The 18847-nt window shown below is 49.3% G+C and overlaps 1 protein-coding gene and 1 long non-coding RNA gene across 23 annotated transcripts in view; one reads left to right on the forward strand and one right to left on the reverse strand.

The window, feature by feature from the left end:
* Positions 1–18847, forward strand: part of Col13a1 (collagen type XIII alpha 1 chain) — an 81856-nt gene that overhangs the window by 62193 nt on the left and 816 nt on the right. For 18 of the 20 annotated variants that reach the window (XM_074079059.1, XM_074079043.1, XM_074079041.1 and 15 more), the window contains 6 exons: positions 2754–2789; positions 5865–5918; positions 8041–8094; positions 9001–9036; positions 14064–14150; positions 17697–17735. In XM_074079059.1, the coding sequence (XP_073935160.1) occupies positions 2754–2789; positions 5865–5918; positions 8041–8094; positions 9001–9036; positions 14064–14150; positions 17697–17735 (306 nt within the window). The remainder of the gene's footprint in view (positions 1–2753; positions 2790–5864; positions 5919–8040; positions 8095–9000; positions 9037–14063; positions 14151–17696; positions 17736–18847) is intronic. The other 2 variants (XM_074079051.1, XM_074079046.1) reach the window with 2 other exon arrangements.
* Positions 1–18847, reverse strand: part of LOC141424809 (uncharacterized) — a 42921-nt gene that overhangs the window by 10425 nt on the left and 13649 nt on the right. For all 3 annotated transcript variants that reach the window (XR_012449737.1, XR_012449734.1, XR_012449735.1), the window contains exon 6: positions 333–530. This is a non-coding gene — a long non-coding RNA (uncharacterized lncRNA). The remainder of the gene's footprint in view (positions 1–332; positions 531–18847) is intronic.

The raw sequence follows: 18847 nt of genomic DNA on the forward strand, positions 1-18847 counted from the left end.
TGTGGGGATCAAGCATGGGGTGTTTGGGAACTGTGAGACAATGGAGTATTCCCTGTCTGTGCCCTACTCTCCCCTGAAAGAACCCTGCTCTCTTCTCTTAAGCATTAGCCACAGCAGTGAAGCATGTAAGACAGATTCTGAGGTTTCCACAGACTAAGCCACTGCCACCCAGGGGTCCCGGTGCCTCTGTCTTAGCCTGTGCAGGGCTAGAAGCCCCTACTCATCTACTGAGGGCTGCTCAGGAGGCATCTACTTGTCCAGAGGGAAGGGTGAGGCTGGTCAAGTCCCCTTGCCCCACACTCCAGGGGCTTGATGGCTTCTTCCCTCTTCACCTGTTTCCAGGTGAGCACGTCCCACCCTCCTGAGGTTGGCACTCTTTCAGTTTGTTTTTCAAGAGCTGGAAGAGAAGTTGGTGGTTTGCTGGGCCAGAGGCTGCTTCTCCATTGAGGCCATGTTTTGCAGAAGGATTCCTCTTACCCTCTTGGGCTCCCTCTGTCCAGGGATCAAGGCCAGTCCCCATCCCAGGTAGCCTAAAATGCAGGGAAACAATGAGAAGCCAATTCCTCCAAATGTGCAGAACTTAAAGTTCTGGTGAATATAATCCCAGCAACCAAACTGTAAAGGCAGAAGTTTCCATTCCACCCTCTTTAATGCAACAAGTGCAGGAATATTTAAGAAGCTAATTTGCTTGACAGACTACAGAACACTGATGATTTTTGCAGACATTTTCCATGTCATAAGCTGTTTCCAAAACGACTAAGCACTCCTTCCTATGGAAGTGTCTTCTGCTTCCTTCAGCCACAGACCTCCTGTCAATTACCTTCACGGCCCCAGTTACCCCAGTGAACGCAGGACTTTTCAGCTAGAGGTTGATCCATTTCCACTGGTAACAAACAAATTAACACAAAGAAAGTGCCAGATGAAACACAAAGTACTCCCTCTATGCTTAATTTCCCAACTTTTGATGAAGCCCGGGTACAGAGAAATACCTTCCCTGGTTTAAGAAAACACTAGTTTAAGAGAGTATGCATGGTCTAGAAGGCAACTCACGTAGACTTGAGGGGGTCCACAGGGACTGATGGAGACCGTGGTACCCTAGAGACCATGCAGCCTGTGGGGAGGGGGAGCAGCCCCTTAGCCCAGCTACCTATTGGACACCTGGATTTTATCTGAAATATCTGCATTTTCTACCACCAGGTCAATATCATTTGCATACCATAAAAATATTTCAGTGGCCCACATAAATCCTGATGAAAAAGCCCTGAGTACGTGCCCTCTGTTCCAGGCCTCTCAAGACCTCTTAGTATCAATGTTGCATAGACAAAGTTTATGGCCGTCCAGCTCCACTTCTATTTTTAGACTGCACCTGGATGTCTAGCAGCTGTGGTAGCAGCCTGGTTTTCCAGGCATATCCTACTGACTTCTCCATCTTTGCCCCCAAAAAGAGTTTCTCAATGCTGGCAGCACGCTGGAGTCCCATGGGAGCTTTTCAAACATACTGTGACCTGGGCTCCACTCTTGGAAACTCTGATCAAATTAGGCCAGGGTGGGGCCCGGGCATCTGTATTGTGAACATCACCCTAGGAAACACCAATGTGCAGCAGGAGTTGAGAGTCTCAGCTCTAGCCCGTGAGTCAAAGTCAGCCCCAGAATTAGTGGTCCTAACTGAAAACTGTGTCTTACAGAATCCTTCTACTTTCTATCCTTTCTCCGGGAGAAAGAGGTCTCTGCCCTCCCTTTTCTGGGCTGTTCACACACACACACACACACACACACACACACACACACACGCTCAAGGTTTTCAGGAACTCGGTCCTTACTGGCTAGAGTGTCCCCCACTGCCTCCTTCCTGGTGTGTTGCATTGGAGTCTTTAGAGTTTCCCCCTGGTTTTTCTAGGTGAGTGACAAAGACATCTTCAGAGCCTGGCACTGGAGGAAGCCTCCATTCCCACTGTGTATGTCATGGTCAGCCAGGATGAGGAGGCTGGGGGTCCGAATAGTGTCCCACCTGCCTGCCCATTCACCATAGGGATACGCGGCCATAAACCTATAATTCAGTCAGCTGCCTCCAAAGCCTTTGTCTATAAAAAGGATCCTTTCTTCAAGCATATGGATAGATTGAGTTGGTGTAGAGCAAACTGTCAAGTGCCAGCAAAATGTCACGCGTCATTGGTTTTACTGTTCAGGGGCCGGCTCCTCCCACCAGCTGAAGTAGAAGTAGGCCAGCTTCTACCCAGGTTTTAAAACCAGATGCTGGAACTCAGGACCGAGCCCCTGGGGGAGGGGAATGGTCTGGTCTCCACAGGTGTTGAAGGAGGCTGGGAAGGTCCCCTCACCTGCACCCCCTCCACATATCCTCCCCAGTGAACCCTAGCCTGGGAAAGGTACATGGCTCTGGCTCCAGACACCTCTCCAGGAATCCTTTTCTATGTCCCTTTCGGTGGAGCACTGAAGTCCCCTGGAGGAGGGGATTCTGACAGGGGCAAGAAGAGAAAGGGGAGCAGGGGCTGCGGAGGATCAGAATAGCCATCAGCAGCTGGTCACAGCATTCAGTGTCTCCATGTTTCCGTTGGTTTCCATGTGAACACCACCCCTGTCCTCCCGAGCTCACTTCTCCCAGTGTGTTCGATTGCCAGCATTTATGTCTGTCCAGAGTCACTGCTTTACTCACCTCTCCCTCCCCCATTGTCCCCTTTTTCTCCCTCCCATTCCTCCCTTCCCCTTCTTTTGGTCAAACTGTACCCTTCGTCCAGGGAGCTTCAGGTTTGGACGGCAGGCCTGGGCCACCGGTGAGTGTCACTTCTCCATTTCTCCTCTCCGCCCCACCCCATGCCCAGCCTGTGATCCCTCTTGTCTGTCCCCGCTGTAGCCTCGTTTCCCCAGTGAGTCATGCTTTGTCCCACCATGGACACCAGAAATGTCCCAGCCATGCTAAAGTCAGAAGTGTTTTTTCAGCCCTCTTGCCCAGAGAAGGCTGCCCATCGTCTGAATTCCCCTGTCCATAGTGTGCACCCAGGGGCCACCAGGGGCAGTGGAACCACTCCAAAAGCACTGACCCTGATCCTGAAGGATGCCAAGTCCAGCCTGGGAGCCTTGTCCTGGCTTTTGGGCCAGGACATGTCCCCAGCAAACACAAGTGTCTATGTGCCCGTCACGCTGTGTTGTCTTCATGCTGTGAGTTCTGTCCATCTCCTGTCTGCCAGTGAGGGCTTTCCAGTCCTGTACAGCCACTGACCTGCTGTGGATGGGTAGGCAGTATGGAAGTTCAGCCGCAGTACATAGAGGAGCACAGGGGCCAGTCCCAGCTTGGTGTCCCGTGGGTATGCTTGAGCCAACTCCCACTGCCAGTGGCACCCCAGCTACCCTGCAGCGCAGCAAAGAGTTGATTATAGAGCAGGTGGGGGGCACTTGGGTCCACTCTATCTCCATTCCTCCTGATTCCAGAAAGCAGCCTTCACCTACTCTTGGCCAGAAAGTGTACCTCCTTTCTACCTCCAGTCCCCCACCTTGAGCACCTGTGAGGTGGTCAGGACTGTGGCTCTCCTGACTGCAACTATTACCTGTCATGGTGTTAGGATGGCTGCCTGTCCAGGGCCAGCTGGATTTCCAGCTCAGGAGCCATGCCAGGGATGTGGCATGAGTGGATGTGCCCAGCCCCTGCCACCCAGTGAGCCTGACTGCTTTCGAGGCCATATCAGCCTATGGCCTGTCCAGACAGCAAGGGTCTAGTGAGCTGTTTAGTGTGGTACTCGGGGCCAGGAGAACTTGCAGGGAGCCCTTCGTGAAGGGGAGCACGTGCAGACAGGATAGAGGGGTACTGATCTTCCCAGGGAGCCAGTGAGTGGGGGTGGGGGAGGTAAGGCGGGGCTCTCACAACTGATGCCTCACACCCAGGGCTTCTAGAGACAAGAGAACCTACAGGTGACCCCGTTAGAGCCTTGTCTTATTAAATGTCTGCTCTGTGCCCTCGTAAAGAAAAGGAGGTGTATGTGCACGGATAGTGGTACATGCCTGTTCCTAACACTCGGAAGGCTGTGTGTGTGAGGCTCACTGTGTGTCTAGCCCACCAGTGCTAGACAAACCTGGGCAGCACAGTGAGACCCAATCTCAAAGCAAGGAGTGGGGGAGAGAGAGAGAGAGAGAGAGAGAGAGAGAGAAGGAGAGAGAGGGAGAGGGAGAGAAGGAGAGGGGTAGAGAGAGAGAGAGAGATAGAGAGGGAGAGAGAGAGAGAGAGAGAGAAAGGAGAGAGGGAGAGAGGGAGATGGAGAGGGAGAGAGGGAGAGGTAGAGAGAGAGGGAGAGAGAGAGAGGAGAGAGAGAGAGATGGAGAGAGGGAGGGAGAGAGGGAGAGAGAGAGGGAGAGGGAGATAGAGAGGGAGAGGGAGAGAGAGAGGGAGAGGGAGAGGGAGAGAGAGAGAGATGGAAAGAGAGAGGGAGATGGAGAAAGAGAGAAGGAGAGGGGGGTTGGTGATGCCAAAATGACAGATCCTTTCAGAGACCCTCCTGCCATGCACTGGCATTACAGGCTCAACTGGAGCGCACATGTGTTTTCCAAGCATTCTTGTGGCCTTGCTCCTGCCAGCTGGGTCAGGGATGACCCAACTTTGGATTCAGAGAAACCAAGACCTGCCCCTCAGCTTCTCATCCCATTTATCCTGGGCAAAGAGAAGGAGCAAATTCATGTGCTCTGTCTTTTTGGAGACAACCTTAAAAGAAAATGTTTTGGGGAAAGAATCCTTCCTTGACAATATTACTGATTATTGGGCACTGCCTAGGTACCAGGCTCAGCATCCTTGCATGTAGCCCTGGCAGCAGCCTGAGGGCTGACACTCGGGAGACCTCAGGGGAAATCTGATTCTCAACAGAACTACAAACTCCTCCAATATGGAGGTGTTCTAGGCTTTATGACAAGGCTGAAACCTGGCCTGGCGACTCTGGAGCTGTCACCCTGATCTAGACTCTGGCTTTTTGCTGTGCTTTTGTCATGGATGTCCACAGCCACCCTTCTCTCTAATAGTTGCAAAGTGGGTACCAAAAACATCTCATGGCTCTATTTCCATCGAAGTAAAGCAAATCAGCAAATAGGACACTTAAACACTGAGGCAGACAAACAGGAGGCTTTGAAACACACTTGGCCTAGTTGGGCTGCAAATGGGGCCCTGGGGAAGATGTTGACACCCTAGCAATCCTTGCTCATCTCTAAGTAACGCTGCTCCAGTGCCTGCAGCCACAGTTCCCCATGGCCCTGGCTTAGTCGAGCTTAAGCCCCTCCATGCAGGCCAGGGTGGTGCAGATAGGACATCCAAAGACACTGACTCACTCCTATGCAACCTGTTCCACAGGCTTGCAGGCAGGGTTGAAGGGCCCTGGCCTAGGCCAGGTGGGTTTGCAGTGGGCTGGGTGGGTATGTGGTGCTGAATGGCCTCTCACACCTGCCTCTGTATGTGTGTCCGCATTGGTCTCTATGGCATGAAGACCGTCCTGCTGCATGTGGAGCTGACAGAAAAGGGGACCCAGCCCAGGGCCCCTACGCCTGGGATGGGGCTACCTCCCTCCCAAGTGCTTCTGGGAGCAAACTAAGCAACTGTTCTACCGTTTTCAGCCTTGGCAAGCTTAGCTGTGATGTAAAAGGGTTTCTTTCAATCTGTGAATCTGGCTCTGAGGCAGAGGGGAAGGTACTCTCCTGCAAGGTCCCCAAACCAAAAAGGATCACTCAATCAAATGACCACCCTGAACAGGCCTGGCCTTGCCAACCCTGAAAACCAGGCCTACGGCCTTGCTCATCCATCTCTGGGTGCTGGGTGGGATTCCCAGGGCTCCCCCGAGCATCTGGTCTCTCACCTCTGCATTCTTTCACCTCCTCAGGGTACTCCAGGACCAATCGGAGTTCCAGGCCCAGCGGGACCAAAGGGCGAGAGGGTGAGCCCTCAGTGAGCTGGAAGTCTGGATGGCCAAGAGAGAGGGGACAGGATGTCCTTGCTCAGTCCCAGCACCTGGGACCCAGTTAGGGTCACTGTGTCAGCCTCACAAGTCTCAGCCCTTATCCCTTCCCTCATATATCACTTCTGGTCACCCTCACAGCAGTCTGTGGGGACCAAATAAGTTGAGGAGGTGGAGCCCATTGTGTGGCTATGAGTAGATAGAGACTTGGAGAGGTGAGACAGGGAGCTCCCTCCCCCTGCTGGTCACCTGGAGCGAGCTTTTTCTCTTGCTCCCTTATTGGAGCGAGCCTTCTCTTGCTCCTGGTTATTACTGAACCTAACTGGGGCTAACTGGGTGGCAATGGGAGATGCAGAAAGGACATAGGATAGACAGACAGACAGAAAGTAGGATCAGGTGTGTTGGGTGCTTGGGTGGAGATGCACAACCCTCATTGCTTCTTTTTTCTAGTATTCTCTTCATTTACTTTACTTCTTTTCTCTATCTTTATTCTTTAAGGCCTTGCTCCTTTACAGTTCTTTAAAACCTTGCTTCTAAAGTCTTCCTTAAAACTTTGTTTCACTATTCTTTAAAACCTCTTTCCTTAAACTAGCTCTGTCCCATGTTTTCTCTTAGCTTTTCTTTAGCATAATCTCTCTTAAAGTCTTTGCTCCCAGACTTGCACTGTCCCATGTTCTCTCTTTAGCTTTCTTAAAGCCTCAGTGATCAGGCTTGCACTGTCCCATGTTCCCTTTAGCTTTTCTTTAGCTTGGCTTTTTTTTTTTTTTTTTTTTAGCTTAGCTTTTCTAAAGCCTATATATAAAGTTTTTGGTACAGACTTTCTATCAATACCTCTTTAGCAATTCCCCTTTAGCAATTCTCCTTCAGCAATCCTTGTCCCTTCAGCAATCCTTTTCCCTTCCAAAGCCTCCCACATCAAAAAGCCTCCCATTATCCAAAATCCAAAAGCCCCAAAGCCAAAAGCCTCAAAGCAAAAGCCCCCAAAGCAAAAGCCCCAAAGCAAAAAGCCTCACATCCTCCTTCAGTCTTTTATATCCAGTGGTAAACAGGGTGGAGCAGCAGTTCTTGAACATTGTTAACAGGAGAAACCTGTGTTCCTGCTTAGGAGAAGCAGCTGTTCTGCATTTTCCTCTTCTGTGGCCAGGGCTCTGCCAGTCTCGGCCTACAGATAAACATCTCACCTTACTTATGTCCAGTTCTCATAGGCTTCTCACAATCCTCTCACCACAATCACCTAGCACCTGTTGCAGTTCAGTCTAGAAAGGTCTTGGGTGCTATCGCCACTGCTCATGTCTATACTTTATGATGATCTAGAGAAACAACATGGGGCAGAGGGCAAAGTGGTATTCAGAAAGTCTCTAAAGGATGTCAAGTAGTCAGGATGCCCGAGCATTAGGCACAGCTTCCATAGTCACTGTTGAATGACCTTGACCATGTCACATGATGCCCTGAGGTCCAGCCCCATCCTTTATGGTTCTGACTTAGGTGGTGAGGGTGGAGGCAGGAGAGCTGAGGAGAGCTGGTGTCTTTCTGCACTAGCTCCTCCCAGTCAACCCTGCTACCCACAGAACCAGGGTTTGGCATCATTGAGGGGCAGGCTCTAGGCTGATCTCAAGGGACATCCATTGAGTTATCTGCCTGCACAAGCAGCAGCTCCCCCTCCATCCACCTACTCTGCTGACTGTCTCTGGAGGCTCAGGTGGGATGTGAGCAGGTTCTGCATCAGGTGTGGGCCTCTCTGAGACCATCTGCCACCTGGGGAAACCAGGACTGCTGATCCAAGGGGAGACCCTGAGGCTTCAGAGAAGAAATCAAAGCTCTTCCCTTTCTCTCCCTTTCCCTCTCCCTTCCTTCTCCCTCAAGCCAACCAGAACCCCCAGGACACTGTACAGTCCTTTTGGGGGCTTTGGGGTACTTTGCCAGAGGGACAGCAGGAGAGGTTCTAGACCCTCCAGGGCAGAGTTCGTACCAGGGGCACCCCACCTTCTATAGGACTGTAGGAGGGGGACAGTAGAGGTTTCCAGGGCTCCATATAGAATAGGAAATAGTGGGGGAGGGTGTTACCATGGCAAGAAGGTTCATGGGCTTCTTCTCATTTCAGGGCAGCAAAGGAGACCCAGGGATGACAGGACCAACGGGAGCAGCTGGACTTCCTGTGAGTCTCATGGGATCAGAGGTTTCTCTCTGCCACCCCTGCCCCACCAAAAACAAGGTCAAAACAGATGTCCAAAACCTGGTGCAAAGATCTGGGGCCAAGGGAGGATTCTCATTTCTATGACAGAGGAAGCTGCCCAGAGGCAAATGGTGATGGGAGAGAATCACTTCAGAGGGCAAGTGCTTGGCCATGGGGACCATCTCATGGAATGTAACAACATGTCCCCAGCCATTCCACTTGAGGGGCTACAACAGGTGACTGTGACACAGAAGGAGATGCTCCGTGGGCCAGACAGCTTTCCCAGGAGAGAGGGTCTTGAGGAATGAACTTGGCCTCCCAGCTGCAACACATTTGCCTGTGGCTTTGTATAAAAGCCAAGTGGCTGCCTAAAAGAGCCTGGACTTTTATTTCCATCCACCTGAAGCTTGTACACATGGCTGGCTAACCAAGCATGTCTGGGCCAGTGTCAGAAAATGCTTGTTCCCTAGAGCACTTTGCACCTTGAAAAACGTCTGAGAAGCTGTGGAGGCTTCTTGCTAGCAAGAGCTTGGCAGAAGAGCCATGAGGTACTCCTCTGCTAAGACTATTCTGGGCTCACGACCATCAGAACCCATCGCTCATCCACATGAGTGACCTGGAAAGAACATGACTACAGCACAGGTCATAGGCAGCAGAGAGAGAACACAGATCGGCGTCATTGGCTTTGCCCATAATTCATCATTTGCCTTCAGGTCAATTTCCTTGAGGGATTTCCTTCTCTGCCCCTCTTCTGTAAAATGGGGATAATCAGCCTGTCTCCAATGAAGGAGGCATCAGTAGAAAGCTTTCTGAGCTTAGAAGGAAGGACCAGATGGCCATTCTGTGTTTTTTTCATTAACGTGTCTTCGTTACTCTGATTTATTGCAGGGTTTACATGGACCACCCGGGGACAAAGGAAACCGGGTGAGTGTGAACCCTTTGGCTCTAGTTACTAACGTCTTCCCGATGGTGTGGAATGATCATTGTAGATTCCTGACCTAACATAGCAAATACAGTTTTTCCTGATAAATCATCCTAAATAGAAAGGCTTTCTAGAAGGGGCTTAATCCATGAAATGCAAGGAGCCTGGGGCCTAATTCTGAAATTGAAACGTATTTTTCCACATTTTGATGAGAGGCTCAATCCCACAGTAGCCATCAGAGTAGCATTGCCACTCAGTAACAGGAGCCATGTGTCTAGTTCTCTCCATGTTGCCCTGATAATGGGCCCCTGAGTGATATTTTCGGATCCATCATTACCTCATTCTTGTCTTCTCAAACTTAGTTTTGTCAGGCATTCCAGACCACTGGTGAACAAGAAAATAAATGCCAGCTCTGAGAACAAGCAGCAGCAGTTATGAGCAGCCAAGCCTTAAAAAGAAAAATCGCTATTTGTCACTATTTGTCTTGGAAAGAGTTGACAAAGCTATGAAAGTTTTTTTTTTAATCTCTCCCTTTGGTTTCTGCCACCTTTACCAGGTATCCACAAGCCATGTGAACACGTGACACAGGCCATGACATTGGGCATTTGGACCCAGCAGGGATAATTTAATTTAACTATGTCTGGCCAAGAGATGACTGTTGAGTTCTTTCTAGAACATCTCTGCTGCCTCCTCACAGTGGTTTATGTGTGATACATGTCCCCTAGTGGCCCAAGGGTGTCTTGTAGTGGATCATAAAACCCAAGGATCTTAGAAGAGAAAGAATGAGAGGAACAGTTGGAGAAATGCAACGCAGAATGATGATAAGACATACTGAATTCCCTCAGAGAACTAGAAGCAGATCGGGTAGATTCTAGAACCCGGGTCATGCAGCTGATCATTGAACACTGATATACTATGTCCATGGATAGAAAGTGCCAGAATCTGTATATTTATATCTGGCACCAATTTAATTCCCTTTTCTTCAGTTTAAGAGGTGTTCATTGAGCATTTATATATTCCTAGACACTCTTCACTAGCAGCTGGGCAAAAGCAACTCAATTTGTCTCACATTCTATTAACAAGTAGGAGCTGGTAGAGCTACCCCTGCCAGACTATCTATAGCATGACCAAGAATAGAATCCACTGGAAAAGACACACCTACTTCCAGACCTAGGACCAGCCTTTCAGGACTCTGCAGCCATGATCATTCCACATCTTTGTGGGCACACCACCCTCCTTTCTAACATTTCTAAAGTGTTCTGGTTTTATTCTATTCAATTAATATTTTTAACCCTATTTCTTAAGACTTTTTCAGTTGGTTTGAGGCACTGAGCCATTTGAAGGTTGCAAAAGCATTCCTTCAAGTGATGATGACATATTGCTTTAGAGGTGGAGGCAGGGCAAGCCAGATGCTATTGTCACAGATGGTGGGGGAAGAGGAAATGGATCAGGATGGTGGCTCTGATGCTAAAGGAACAGAGGTTGTTGAATAATTCACTGAGACCCCAGGAATCAGTGAGAACATTTTTCTCCTCCTCTTCCCTTTCCTGCTGCTTGACACACATTTCCCCATCCCATGTATAAATCAGAATATGCCATTTACTCAAAGTCAAGTTCATAAAGCAGTAAAGTTGCACAAAGCTTCTTTTGAGTACACCATAAAGAATTAGATGACTTACCCCAAAAGAGCAAGTTTTAGAATCTTGGACTCTTCATCCAAGAATGCTGACTCTCAGAATGCTGAATGTGCTGGAAGGGGCTCTCCTAAACCTTGCCTCCTCATTCATTCCTCTGCACGCCACCAGCCCTAATGGAATGCCAGAAGGGCTAAAACCACATTCTGATTAGAGGCTTCACTGTTTCCTGAGAAGGTGAAGCCAGAAATGTTCAAGATATTCACAACCTTAAAATCACACTGCTCTGGGTCCACCCGAGGATGGCCTTCAAGCCTTTTTCCTGTTGATGGAAGGAGGAAGTTGCTAAGGACACACAGGACAGCAAAAAGGATATTTTGCCTTTACCACTAAGGGTACCCCCCACCTTTGTCTCTAAAAGCTCTGTGAATTTGCCCTAGGAGCCATATTTAGGATAAAAACAAACAAACAAAAATGATCAAAGAATAAAGGGTAGTATGAATCTAGCAATTTAATCATCAAGAAAATTGGGTGTTACCATAACCCACAAGTCAGCCAGCTAAAAAGATCCAAGAATGCATGGAGCTGCATCACTGAGGCACCCACCTGCACAAGTGCACATGGATGTGGTGCTGTGTCTTGCTCCCCCAGAGTCATCCTTGTCTCTCCACCTCCCCTTCTCTCACTGTCTCTCTAGTCTTGGCTTGCCTCTTCTTACTTTACTTCTTTGATTCCCCTCAAATATTCACCCCATTATAATCCCATACCCCTCTCCTTTCCCTTCCCCTCCCCACCTTCCAATTTATTTCCTTTAAAACCAATTTTGTACATTTAATTTTATTGTTTAAGAAACTTCTACACTTGACTTTATTTACCTCTTCCCCCGCCCCCCCCCTTACTAGCTAGAATTCCCTCCTGCAGGGTCTCTGTGTGTCCCTTCTGGGGTGGAGAACAGCAAGCATATACATAAAACTACTGCTCTACTATCTCCTAAGGTACCCAAATTGAGGCGATCACCCAGGACGTCATGATGTAAGGGACCCATTATGAAAGTCTGGCATATAGCCTACTCTCTGTCATCTACAGCAAAGACTTAGAACCCGCCCCCACCCCCAGCAGCTTTGCCCTCCTTCTCAATTAGGAAACTGTGCTCATGACCCAAAAAGAATGAGGAGCCACACTCCTGAGGATGTGTGCCGCGGCTTTCTGTCCAAATAGCTGGTGGTTTTGCTTGTCCGCGATTTGGGGAATCTTCTTGTAGGTGCTCATGTCTTTGAGCCAATTAGATTACATGCATTATGCATGTGCATGCTTCCTCTTAAACACATGTCATTTCTAAGTAAGGATGAGTGTTCTAGAAAAATTCACTTGGAATAATGCATTGGCAATTGCAGGTGGCCTCTGGAATTGAGAAATTGGTAATTTCCAAAGATACAGGAGAATATCAAAAGTATTCTTAACCTTGACCTTCTTCTAAGAAACTCAGCCCCACGGCCTTTCGCTGTGGGAACATTGCAGATATGACAAGACCTGTGTACCCTGAGACTGGCCTCTGAGCTCCTATACTAGTCACTAAAACAGTAGTCCTTCCCACTGTCATCATGAAGCATGACCACTTTGAACTAGACTATCTGCTATCATTAAGCGTTTGCACTGCACGAAAGCTTTACAGCAAATCGTTGAAGTGCTATTGTGCCCATTTTACTGAAGAAACTGAGACCCAGAGAGGTTAAGTAGCTTCCCAAAGCTGATAATTGACACTGATAATTGACAGAACCAGCCCCAACTCCATGCTGCAGCCTCCAAGGTCTCATTACCCTGGAGTGACACTGTAGAAGTCTCCAATCCTTCCAGATAGGAGAGTGCCTGGGAAGACTCCCTGGGGACACACATGCCCCCCCCCCTTTAAGGAAATGCAACATATGAAAATCCAAATTCAAATTCATAATGAAGTGATTCGTCACTTTTGGGGGTTAGTACTGGGGTTTGAACTCAGGGCAAACAAGCACTTTGAGTTTTGTTTTGGTTTGGTTTTGGTGGTGCTGGGGTTTGAACTCAGGGCCTCATGCTTGCTAGGCAGGCACTTTACCTCCTGAGCCACACCTCCAGCCCCCCCCCCCTTTTTTTTTTGGTGGTACTGGTGTTTGAACTTATGGCTTTGTGTTTGCACAGCAGTCACCCTACCACTTGAAGCAACATCCTCAAACCTTGTTGCTTGAGTTGTTTTCCAGGTAGAGTCTTGTGCTTTTTGCCTGGGCTGGCCTTGGACCTTGATCCTCCTACCTTCTCCTCCCTCTTAGCCAAGATTACAGGAATGAACCACCATGCTTAGTTTATTTGTTCAGATGTGGTCTTCCTCACTTTTTGCCCAGGCTGGCCCCCAACCTAGATCCTCTTAATTTCCACCTACCAAGTAGCTGACAGGTGTGAGCTACTGCACCAAGCCAGTGTTTTCAATTTTAAAAATTATCTGAAGTCCTTCTTTAAATGAATCCTGACATCTAAAAAATAGGCTTTGACTTATAAGGATGACATTAGCTGAAGCTTTTCAGAAACAAATGAATGCCTTGAACCAACATGTCCAGATGCAAAAGCTGTCTGCAATAAAATAACATATTATTAAAGAGTAGTTGTCTGTGTTGGAGGCGTAGCTCAAATGCTAGGCAAGCACAAGGCCCTGAATTCAAACCTACCTGTACCACTAAAACAAATTAAAAATAAATAAAAAGCAGCTGTCTATGACTTCAGACCAGGATGACCCAGAGGCTCAGACGATTGGGAGAACAGATGAAACACACACATCTACATACACATGCATACAGGCACACACATGTGCACATGCCCGAGTGTAGACCACCCCCACAGTCTTGCACACACACATGCACAGGCATGAACGTGCCTTTGTTCACACAATGCTGCATTCACATACGGGTGTGTGCACACACCCAGGGCTCTAAACAAAACCATCTTGCCTCTAGTAGAATATCAAAAGGATGAAAATTGGGACAAAATGTTGTGAACCCAAAGCCCTTCAAAAATAGACCCTCAAAGAGATGGATAGCAGTCCCCGCTCCGTCCCTCCATGCATCACTGACCCTCTCAGATCAAAACTGAGCACCAGTATCCTCAGTCCACATGTCCCTCCACCTCTGGTTCCCAGCTGCCCCCTGGCCTCCCTGCCCCCATCCACCCTTCTTAGCCAAACTCTCAGGCGTTTAGAAGGGGGAGGTGGGTACTAACCCCAAATCTTTCTGGGGAGACTATCCTAATTTAGAAAGTGCTTTTCCCTCTTCCCTTCTATTTTTCATTTTCTGTCTCTAACCTTAACACATGAATGATCCTGAAGTGTTGATGTTTTTGTTTTTGTTTTTCTTGGACTAAACCATTATTTACAGGGGGAGAGGGGGAAGAAAGGCTCTAGAGGGCCTAAAGGGGATAAGGGAGACCAAGGAGCACCTGGATTAGATGCCCCCTGTCCGTTGGTATGTTTTCGTTTCTCACTTGCATTATTCTGGTTTTATTTCTTTGCATGAGGGTTACAAGTTGGAAACAAAGAAGGCAAATAAACTAAGATGAGAACCAAATGACTATACTGAAGATACCAAAGACTATCTGGGCATTGGAAATTCTGCCTGCTGTGGGGGGGGGGGTTGTCTTAAAACCACAGCTGCAAGTAATTTTGGCTAAATCCCTTCCCTTTGAAGATACAGAACAATGGACGTGTGGAAGTGAAGAAACCACAGAGAGAGGGCCTTTGGGAGAAGGCCTGGCTCCAGCTTGGCTTTGGAAGCCAGTGTAGCATTTGGGAGCCACGAATTTGCCTTCTTTGTTTTGTGGCCATTTCTGTGGCTAGAAGTTCTAGCTGTCTGAATCCTCACTTGGTCAGGATGCAGGATACCAGAGTTAGCGTCTCCTGAGGATCACTGATGCTCAACACTGGGCAGAACAAGGCCAGACACAGGCTTTTCATATATAGTCTTATAATGTTAACATGCCAGCTAAGACCCGGAGAGGTGCAGACCAAAATCAGTAGACAAACGCCTCCAGGAAGCCTTCTCAATGAGTCAGTAATTAATGATCCATGGCACATCTGCCAGGCTTCTTGGGTGCCTTTTCATTCCATTTGAAGGTCCTGAAAATTCTGATGCCTTGAAGTTGAAGGTTATCTGTGCTTGTTCCATGTGAGCCTGTGAATGGGGAGGGTGGGTACAGAGGGGCAGGCTGTGCGTGTACCACAGCTAAGCTGTCCTGGGCACAAAGGCTGGATTTGGAAGATGGAGGTGTCATTTGGGATTTAGCCTGTTTATAGGTGCCTCAAGTGTCCTGCATCCTGGCCAGGGTAGGGCTGGGCCTCTCCACTCCGCAGTCGGAGCTGGCCACCTTTGACTAAATAATCATCGTGGTTGGTTTTATGAACAGGGACACCGAGGTTTTAAAGGAGAGAAAGGGGAGCCGGGGTTACCCGGGCTGGACGGACTGGATGCCCCATGCCCATTGGTATGGCATCGCCCTCCCTTGCCTGTGTGGCCGATTTGGGCTACCCCACGTGTGTGGTTTGTGCCTGTGTGCCTCCTCCTGCTCCATCCACTCAGTCCCCACTGCCTGCTTCTTCTCTCTGAGACACCAAGAGTTGTCCTGCCTAGTGCTCTGGCAGCCCACAGCCTTGCTGCCCACCTGCTTGCTTGCAGGGTTTGCTAGGGCACTTTTCCAGCTTCCTCCTGCAGCTGCTTCTGAAGCCCTCACTTGGCGTCAGCCAGCCCTTCCCCACCTTGAAGCCAGCATTGGCTGCCTCTGAGTCTCATTGCTCAACTGCTTCTAAACAACTCAGTTACTAGAGTTCAAACTGGGGAAGAGCAGTCTCTGGTCAGCTCCTTAGAACTGACTTCTTTTCCTTTGTGCAATGCAGTGAGCTCTGAATGCACCAGCTGAATGCCTAGCAAAACACTGGAATGAACTGCCTGAGTCACCCCCCCACACACACACCTTACAGTTTGGCAAAGGGACAGGAGGGCATGCTTCTAGTCAGAGAAATTCTAGAACTAAAGTGGAAAAGGAGGCTACCCTGCCTACTCTTCCAGGTTGGGTCCTTGGCAGAAGGTGGCCAACAACCCCTCTTCTAGGCACATTCTGGGCTGAGGCAGAAGCTTGCTCCCACCTGGACCAGTCCCTCTCCAGGCAGGGACTTTGTTAGCCAACTGCAAAGAAACACACGGTGACACATGACTCCAAGGAGATCATCTCAACAGGCTCCTGCTCACCTATATTTCCCCTCCGTGGTTACAGATGGGGAGCTATTTTCATGCTAGAATCTCCATCGTCCCACCCCCAAGCCAGGGGTCCTCTAGGAATTCTCTTTGAATAGAAGCAAAAACAAGTGTAAGAAAATATGGGTGACTGTAGAGCTCCTTGAAGGCCACTAAGGACTTTTTAGGTACAGCGTGTATGACACAAGGTGAGCACAGGACAAGCGGACAGAGCAGCAACCTCCTAACCCTGCTGGTCCCTCCTGCTGACACCAGCATGCGTGGCTTCCCAAGTGCCTCCACTAATCACTGAGGGGTCTTCCCTGGGCCATGATCCCCTCCATCTGAGCATCTTAGCTCAGTGGCATCCACCTTGGCCTCTCTACTCCTTGCCTGCATCACGTTCGCTTTCTCCCCGCCCTCCTGCCCCTCTTCCTACACACACCTCTACCCTTTTGCCAATGAGAATGCTCCTGTGGCCCCAGGAGGCTCCTCCCCTCCCCCAGTCCTGAAGAAGGGCGTCGCGCGGTGACATGACAGACTGGGAAGGAAGCAGAGGGTCACCTCCCCAACCCAGAATGGGAAATGAAGGCCATGGTTATTTGACCCTTCAAACAAAGTGGTATTTTCTCCAGTGACACCCCATAATGATGTGTCATGAAAGTGTCAACAGCTTCCTTTCCAATGCTTCCAGCATTGTGTTCCTATGGACTTGGGAGGTCAGGGAGCTACTGATCACAACTTTTAGTACAAGATAAGTAGACTTCTTTGGCCTTCAGGCTAGAGCAGCCCCTGATGAATGCAGGGTGGTAAGAGATTTGGATGCCTGGTGTGGATGGGGAAAGTTGGTCCAGGGCACAGAGGACCCTGTTCAACTGCTCTCAAGGCTGGGCACTTACTCTTCCCCTCAAGCCCTGTGTCCACCTGTCTCCACCCTGGCACCTGCAATTCTAGGATTCAGGCTGCCTTTCTCTTAGACCTGGACAGAGACCTAGAGTTTTGCCCTAGGTCTTGCCTCATCCTCCCCACCTTGGCTCAAGAAGATTTCTAGATTGCCCCCAGGATGTGCAGAAAGGCCAGGATATACGGCCCAAGAAGACTCAGAAAGGAAGTAATGCCACAGGCAGAGCGTCCTGAGGCTGCAAGAAGCATCAGTGGTTGCCACCAATAATACACAGTTGCTTCTGTCCCTGCTACTGCATTCCATCCCAAATCCCCAGCCATGTCTGAGGCTGGGCCAGAAACCTCTGTCCTCTTGCTGAAGATATCTTAGATTCATGTCACCTACCCCTGAGGCTGCCATCCCCTTGCATTCCCAGCCCCATTTGGAACTGTCTGGATGTCCTCCTCCCATGCTTAGGATGACAAGTAAGAGATCAGACCGGCTGGGAAGGTCACTGCACACCTCCCCTGGTTTTGCAGAGGGAGAGCTGGAGGCCCAAGTGTTGAGTGACTTGAGTGTCCATCATGCTGTGGAGCTAGAGCAGAGACTGTCCTCTCACAGCACTCAAGGACATCCGTGCTTGCTGCTCCCACAGGCTAGGACAGCCCCTCTTGGCATTACACTGCAGCTACATGTGGCCTTGGCCAATGGGAAAACAGCCATATTTGTTTCCTGTCTCCTTCCAAGGTTCTGACCCAGAGTAGAGAAAAGAAATAGACAATAGTGGGTGGGTTACCTCCTAATGGGCTGCCAAAATGTTTGTGGCTCTTGTTACCCCTGTCCTGCCTGCTTAGTGGACAGTCTGGAGAGTTTGAGCGCTCCGCCTCCCTTTTTCTTTGCAGGGTGAAGACGGCTTACCAGTCCAGGGCTGTTGGAACAAGGTAAGCTTCCCAGAGACCTACACGGACTCGGACACACGAGTATATGGGTGCCCTTTCCCAACAGTGCCATAAAGCTTGTACAGTTTCCTTTCTACCTTTCTGCAGATGAGGCTAAAAAGTGCAGCTTCAAAGGTAGGGTTCCCATTAAACATCCAGGCATTGCATGTACTTGGAGAATATTTAAAAATGCTTTTTAAGGTGTCAGCCAACCCCAGTGTGTGGAATTTCCACATAGCACCTGATGACATCTTTACACTTTGTGTGGCCAATTTATGTCCTCCAAGAGCCATGGGCCATGTTTTAAAATAGGTTAGCATTAGCTACTGTCAGCATTCAAATGAGGTCATTTAAGCCACATGACGACATTTGCCCAGATGTAAGACATCTGAGTTGCTGAAGCTCCAAACCCACATGGCTTCCATACTTCTCCTACAGATTGTCCAGCTTTCCACTCTACCCTTCCCCTTGAACTTCAGCCGCCAGAGCCTTGTGCTTGTACACATGTGACCTGCAGCCAACTTCCCCTGGGTTTCCAGAGTTCCTGCAACAATGAGATTTCACCAAATCACACTTACCTGGGCATTTGCCATCATTAAAGTAGTCTGATGCCACCGTGACAGACTCTCCCACGAGATCACTCATTCAGCCACAGCTCCCCAAGACCCCCAAGGCACAGGGCTCCCCAACTTAGAGCCCATGGACCTACTAATCTGGAACCCACCTTCCAGGCTGCCTCACCCATGTGCTGCTTCCCTCCAGCTGATCTCCTATTCAGTCTTCTTTCCAACCCTCCACCACCACTGTCTCAGGGTCCTGGTGTGTAAAAAGCAGGCTGGAGACCATACCCTGCTCAGGAGTTTGCGCTTAGCTCATCCAGTTCTGTTCCAGTGACACAGTCACACTGGATAAGCAACCTGTGCACTAACCCTTGGAATCTTATTAGTTGACAGGGTTAGGAAAAAGTAGTGAAATGAACACAATGCCAGGCCTTAGGTTGAACACCTAGGTGCCAAATACCTATAGTACCCCCTAACCAAAGAAAGAAAAAGCTCAATCCTCAGGATGGGTGCTCCCCAGAAATCTGCCTCTCAAACCGAGACTCATTCTCTTGT

This window comes from Castor canadensis, chromosome 7 (assembly GCF_047511655.1).
Source record: "Castor canadensis chromosome 7, mCasCan1.hap1v2, whole genome shotgun sequence".
In the NCBI taxonomy this organism is placed as follows: domain Eukaryota; kingdom Metazoa; phylum Chordata; class Mammalia; order Rodentia; family Castoridae; genus Castor; species Castor canadensis.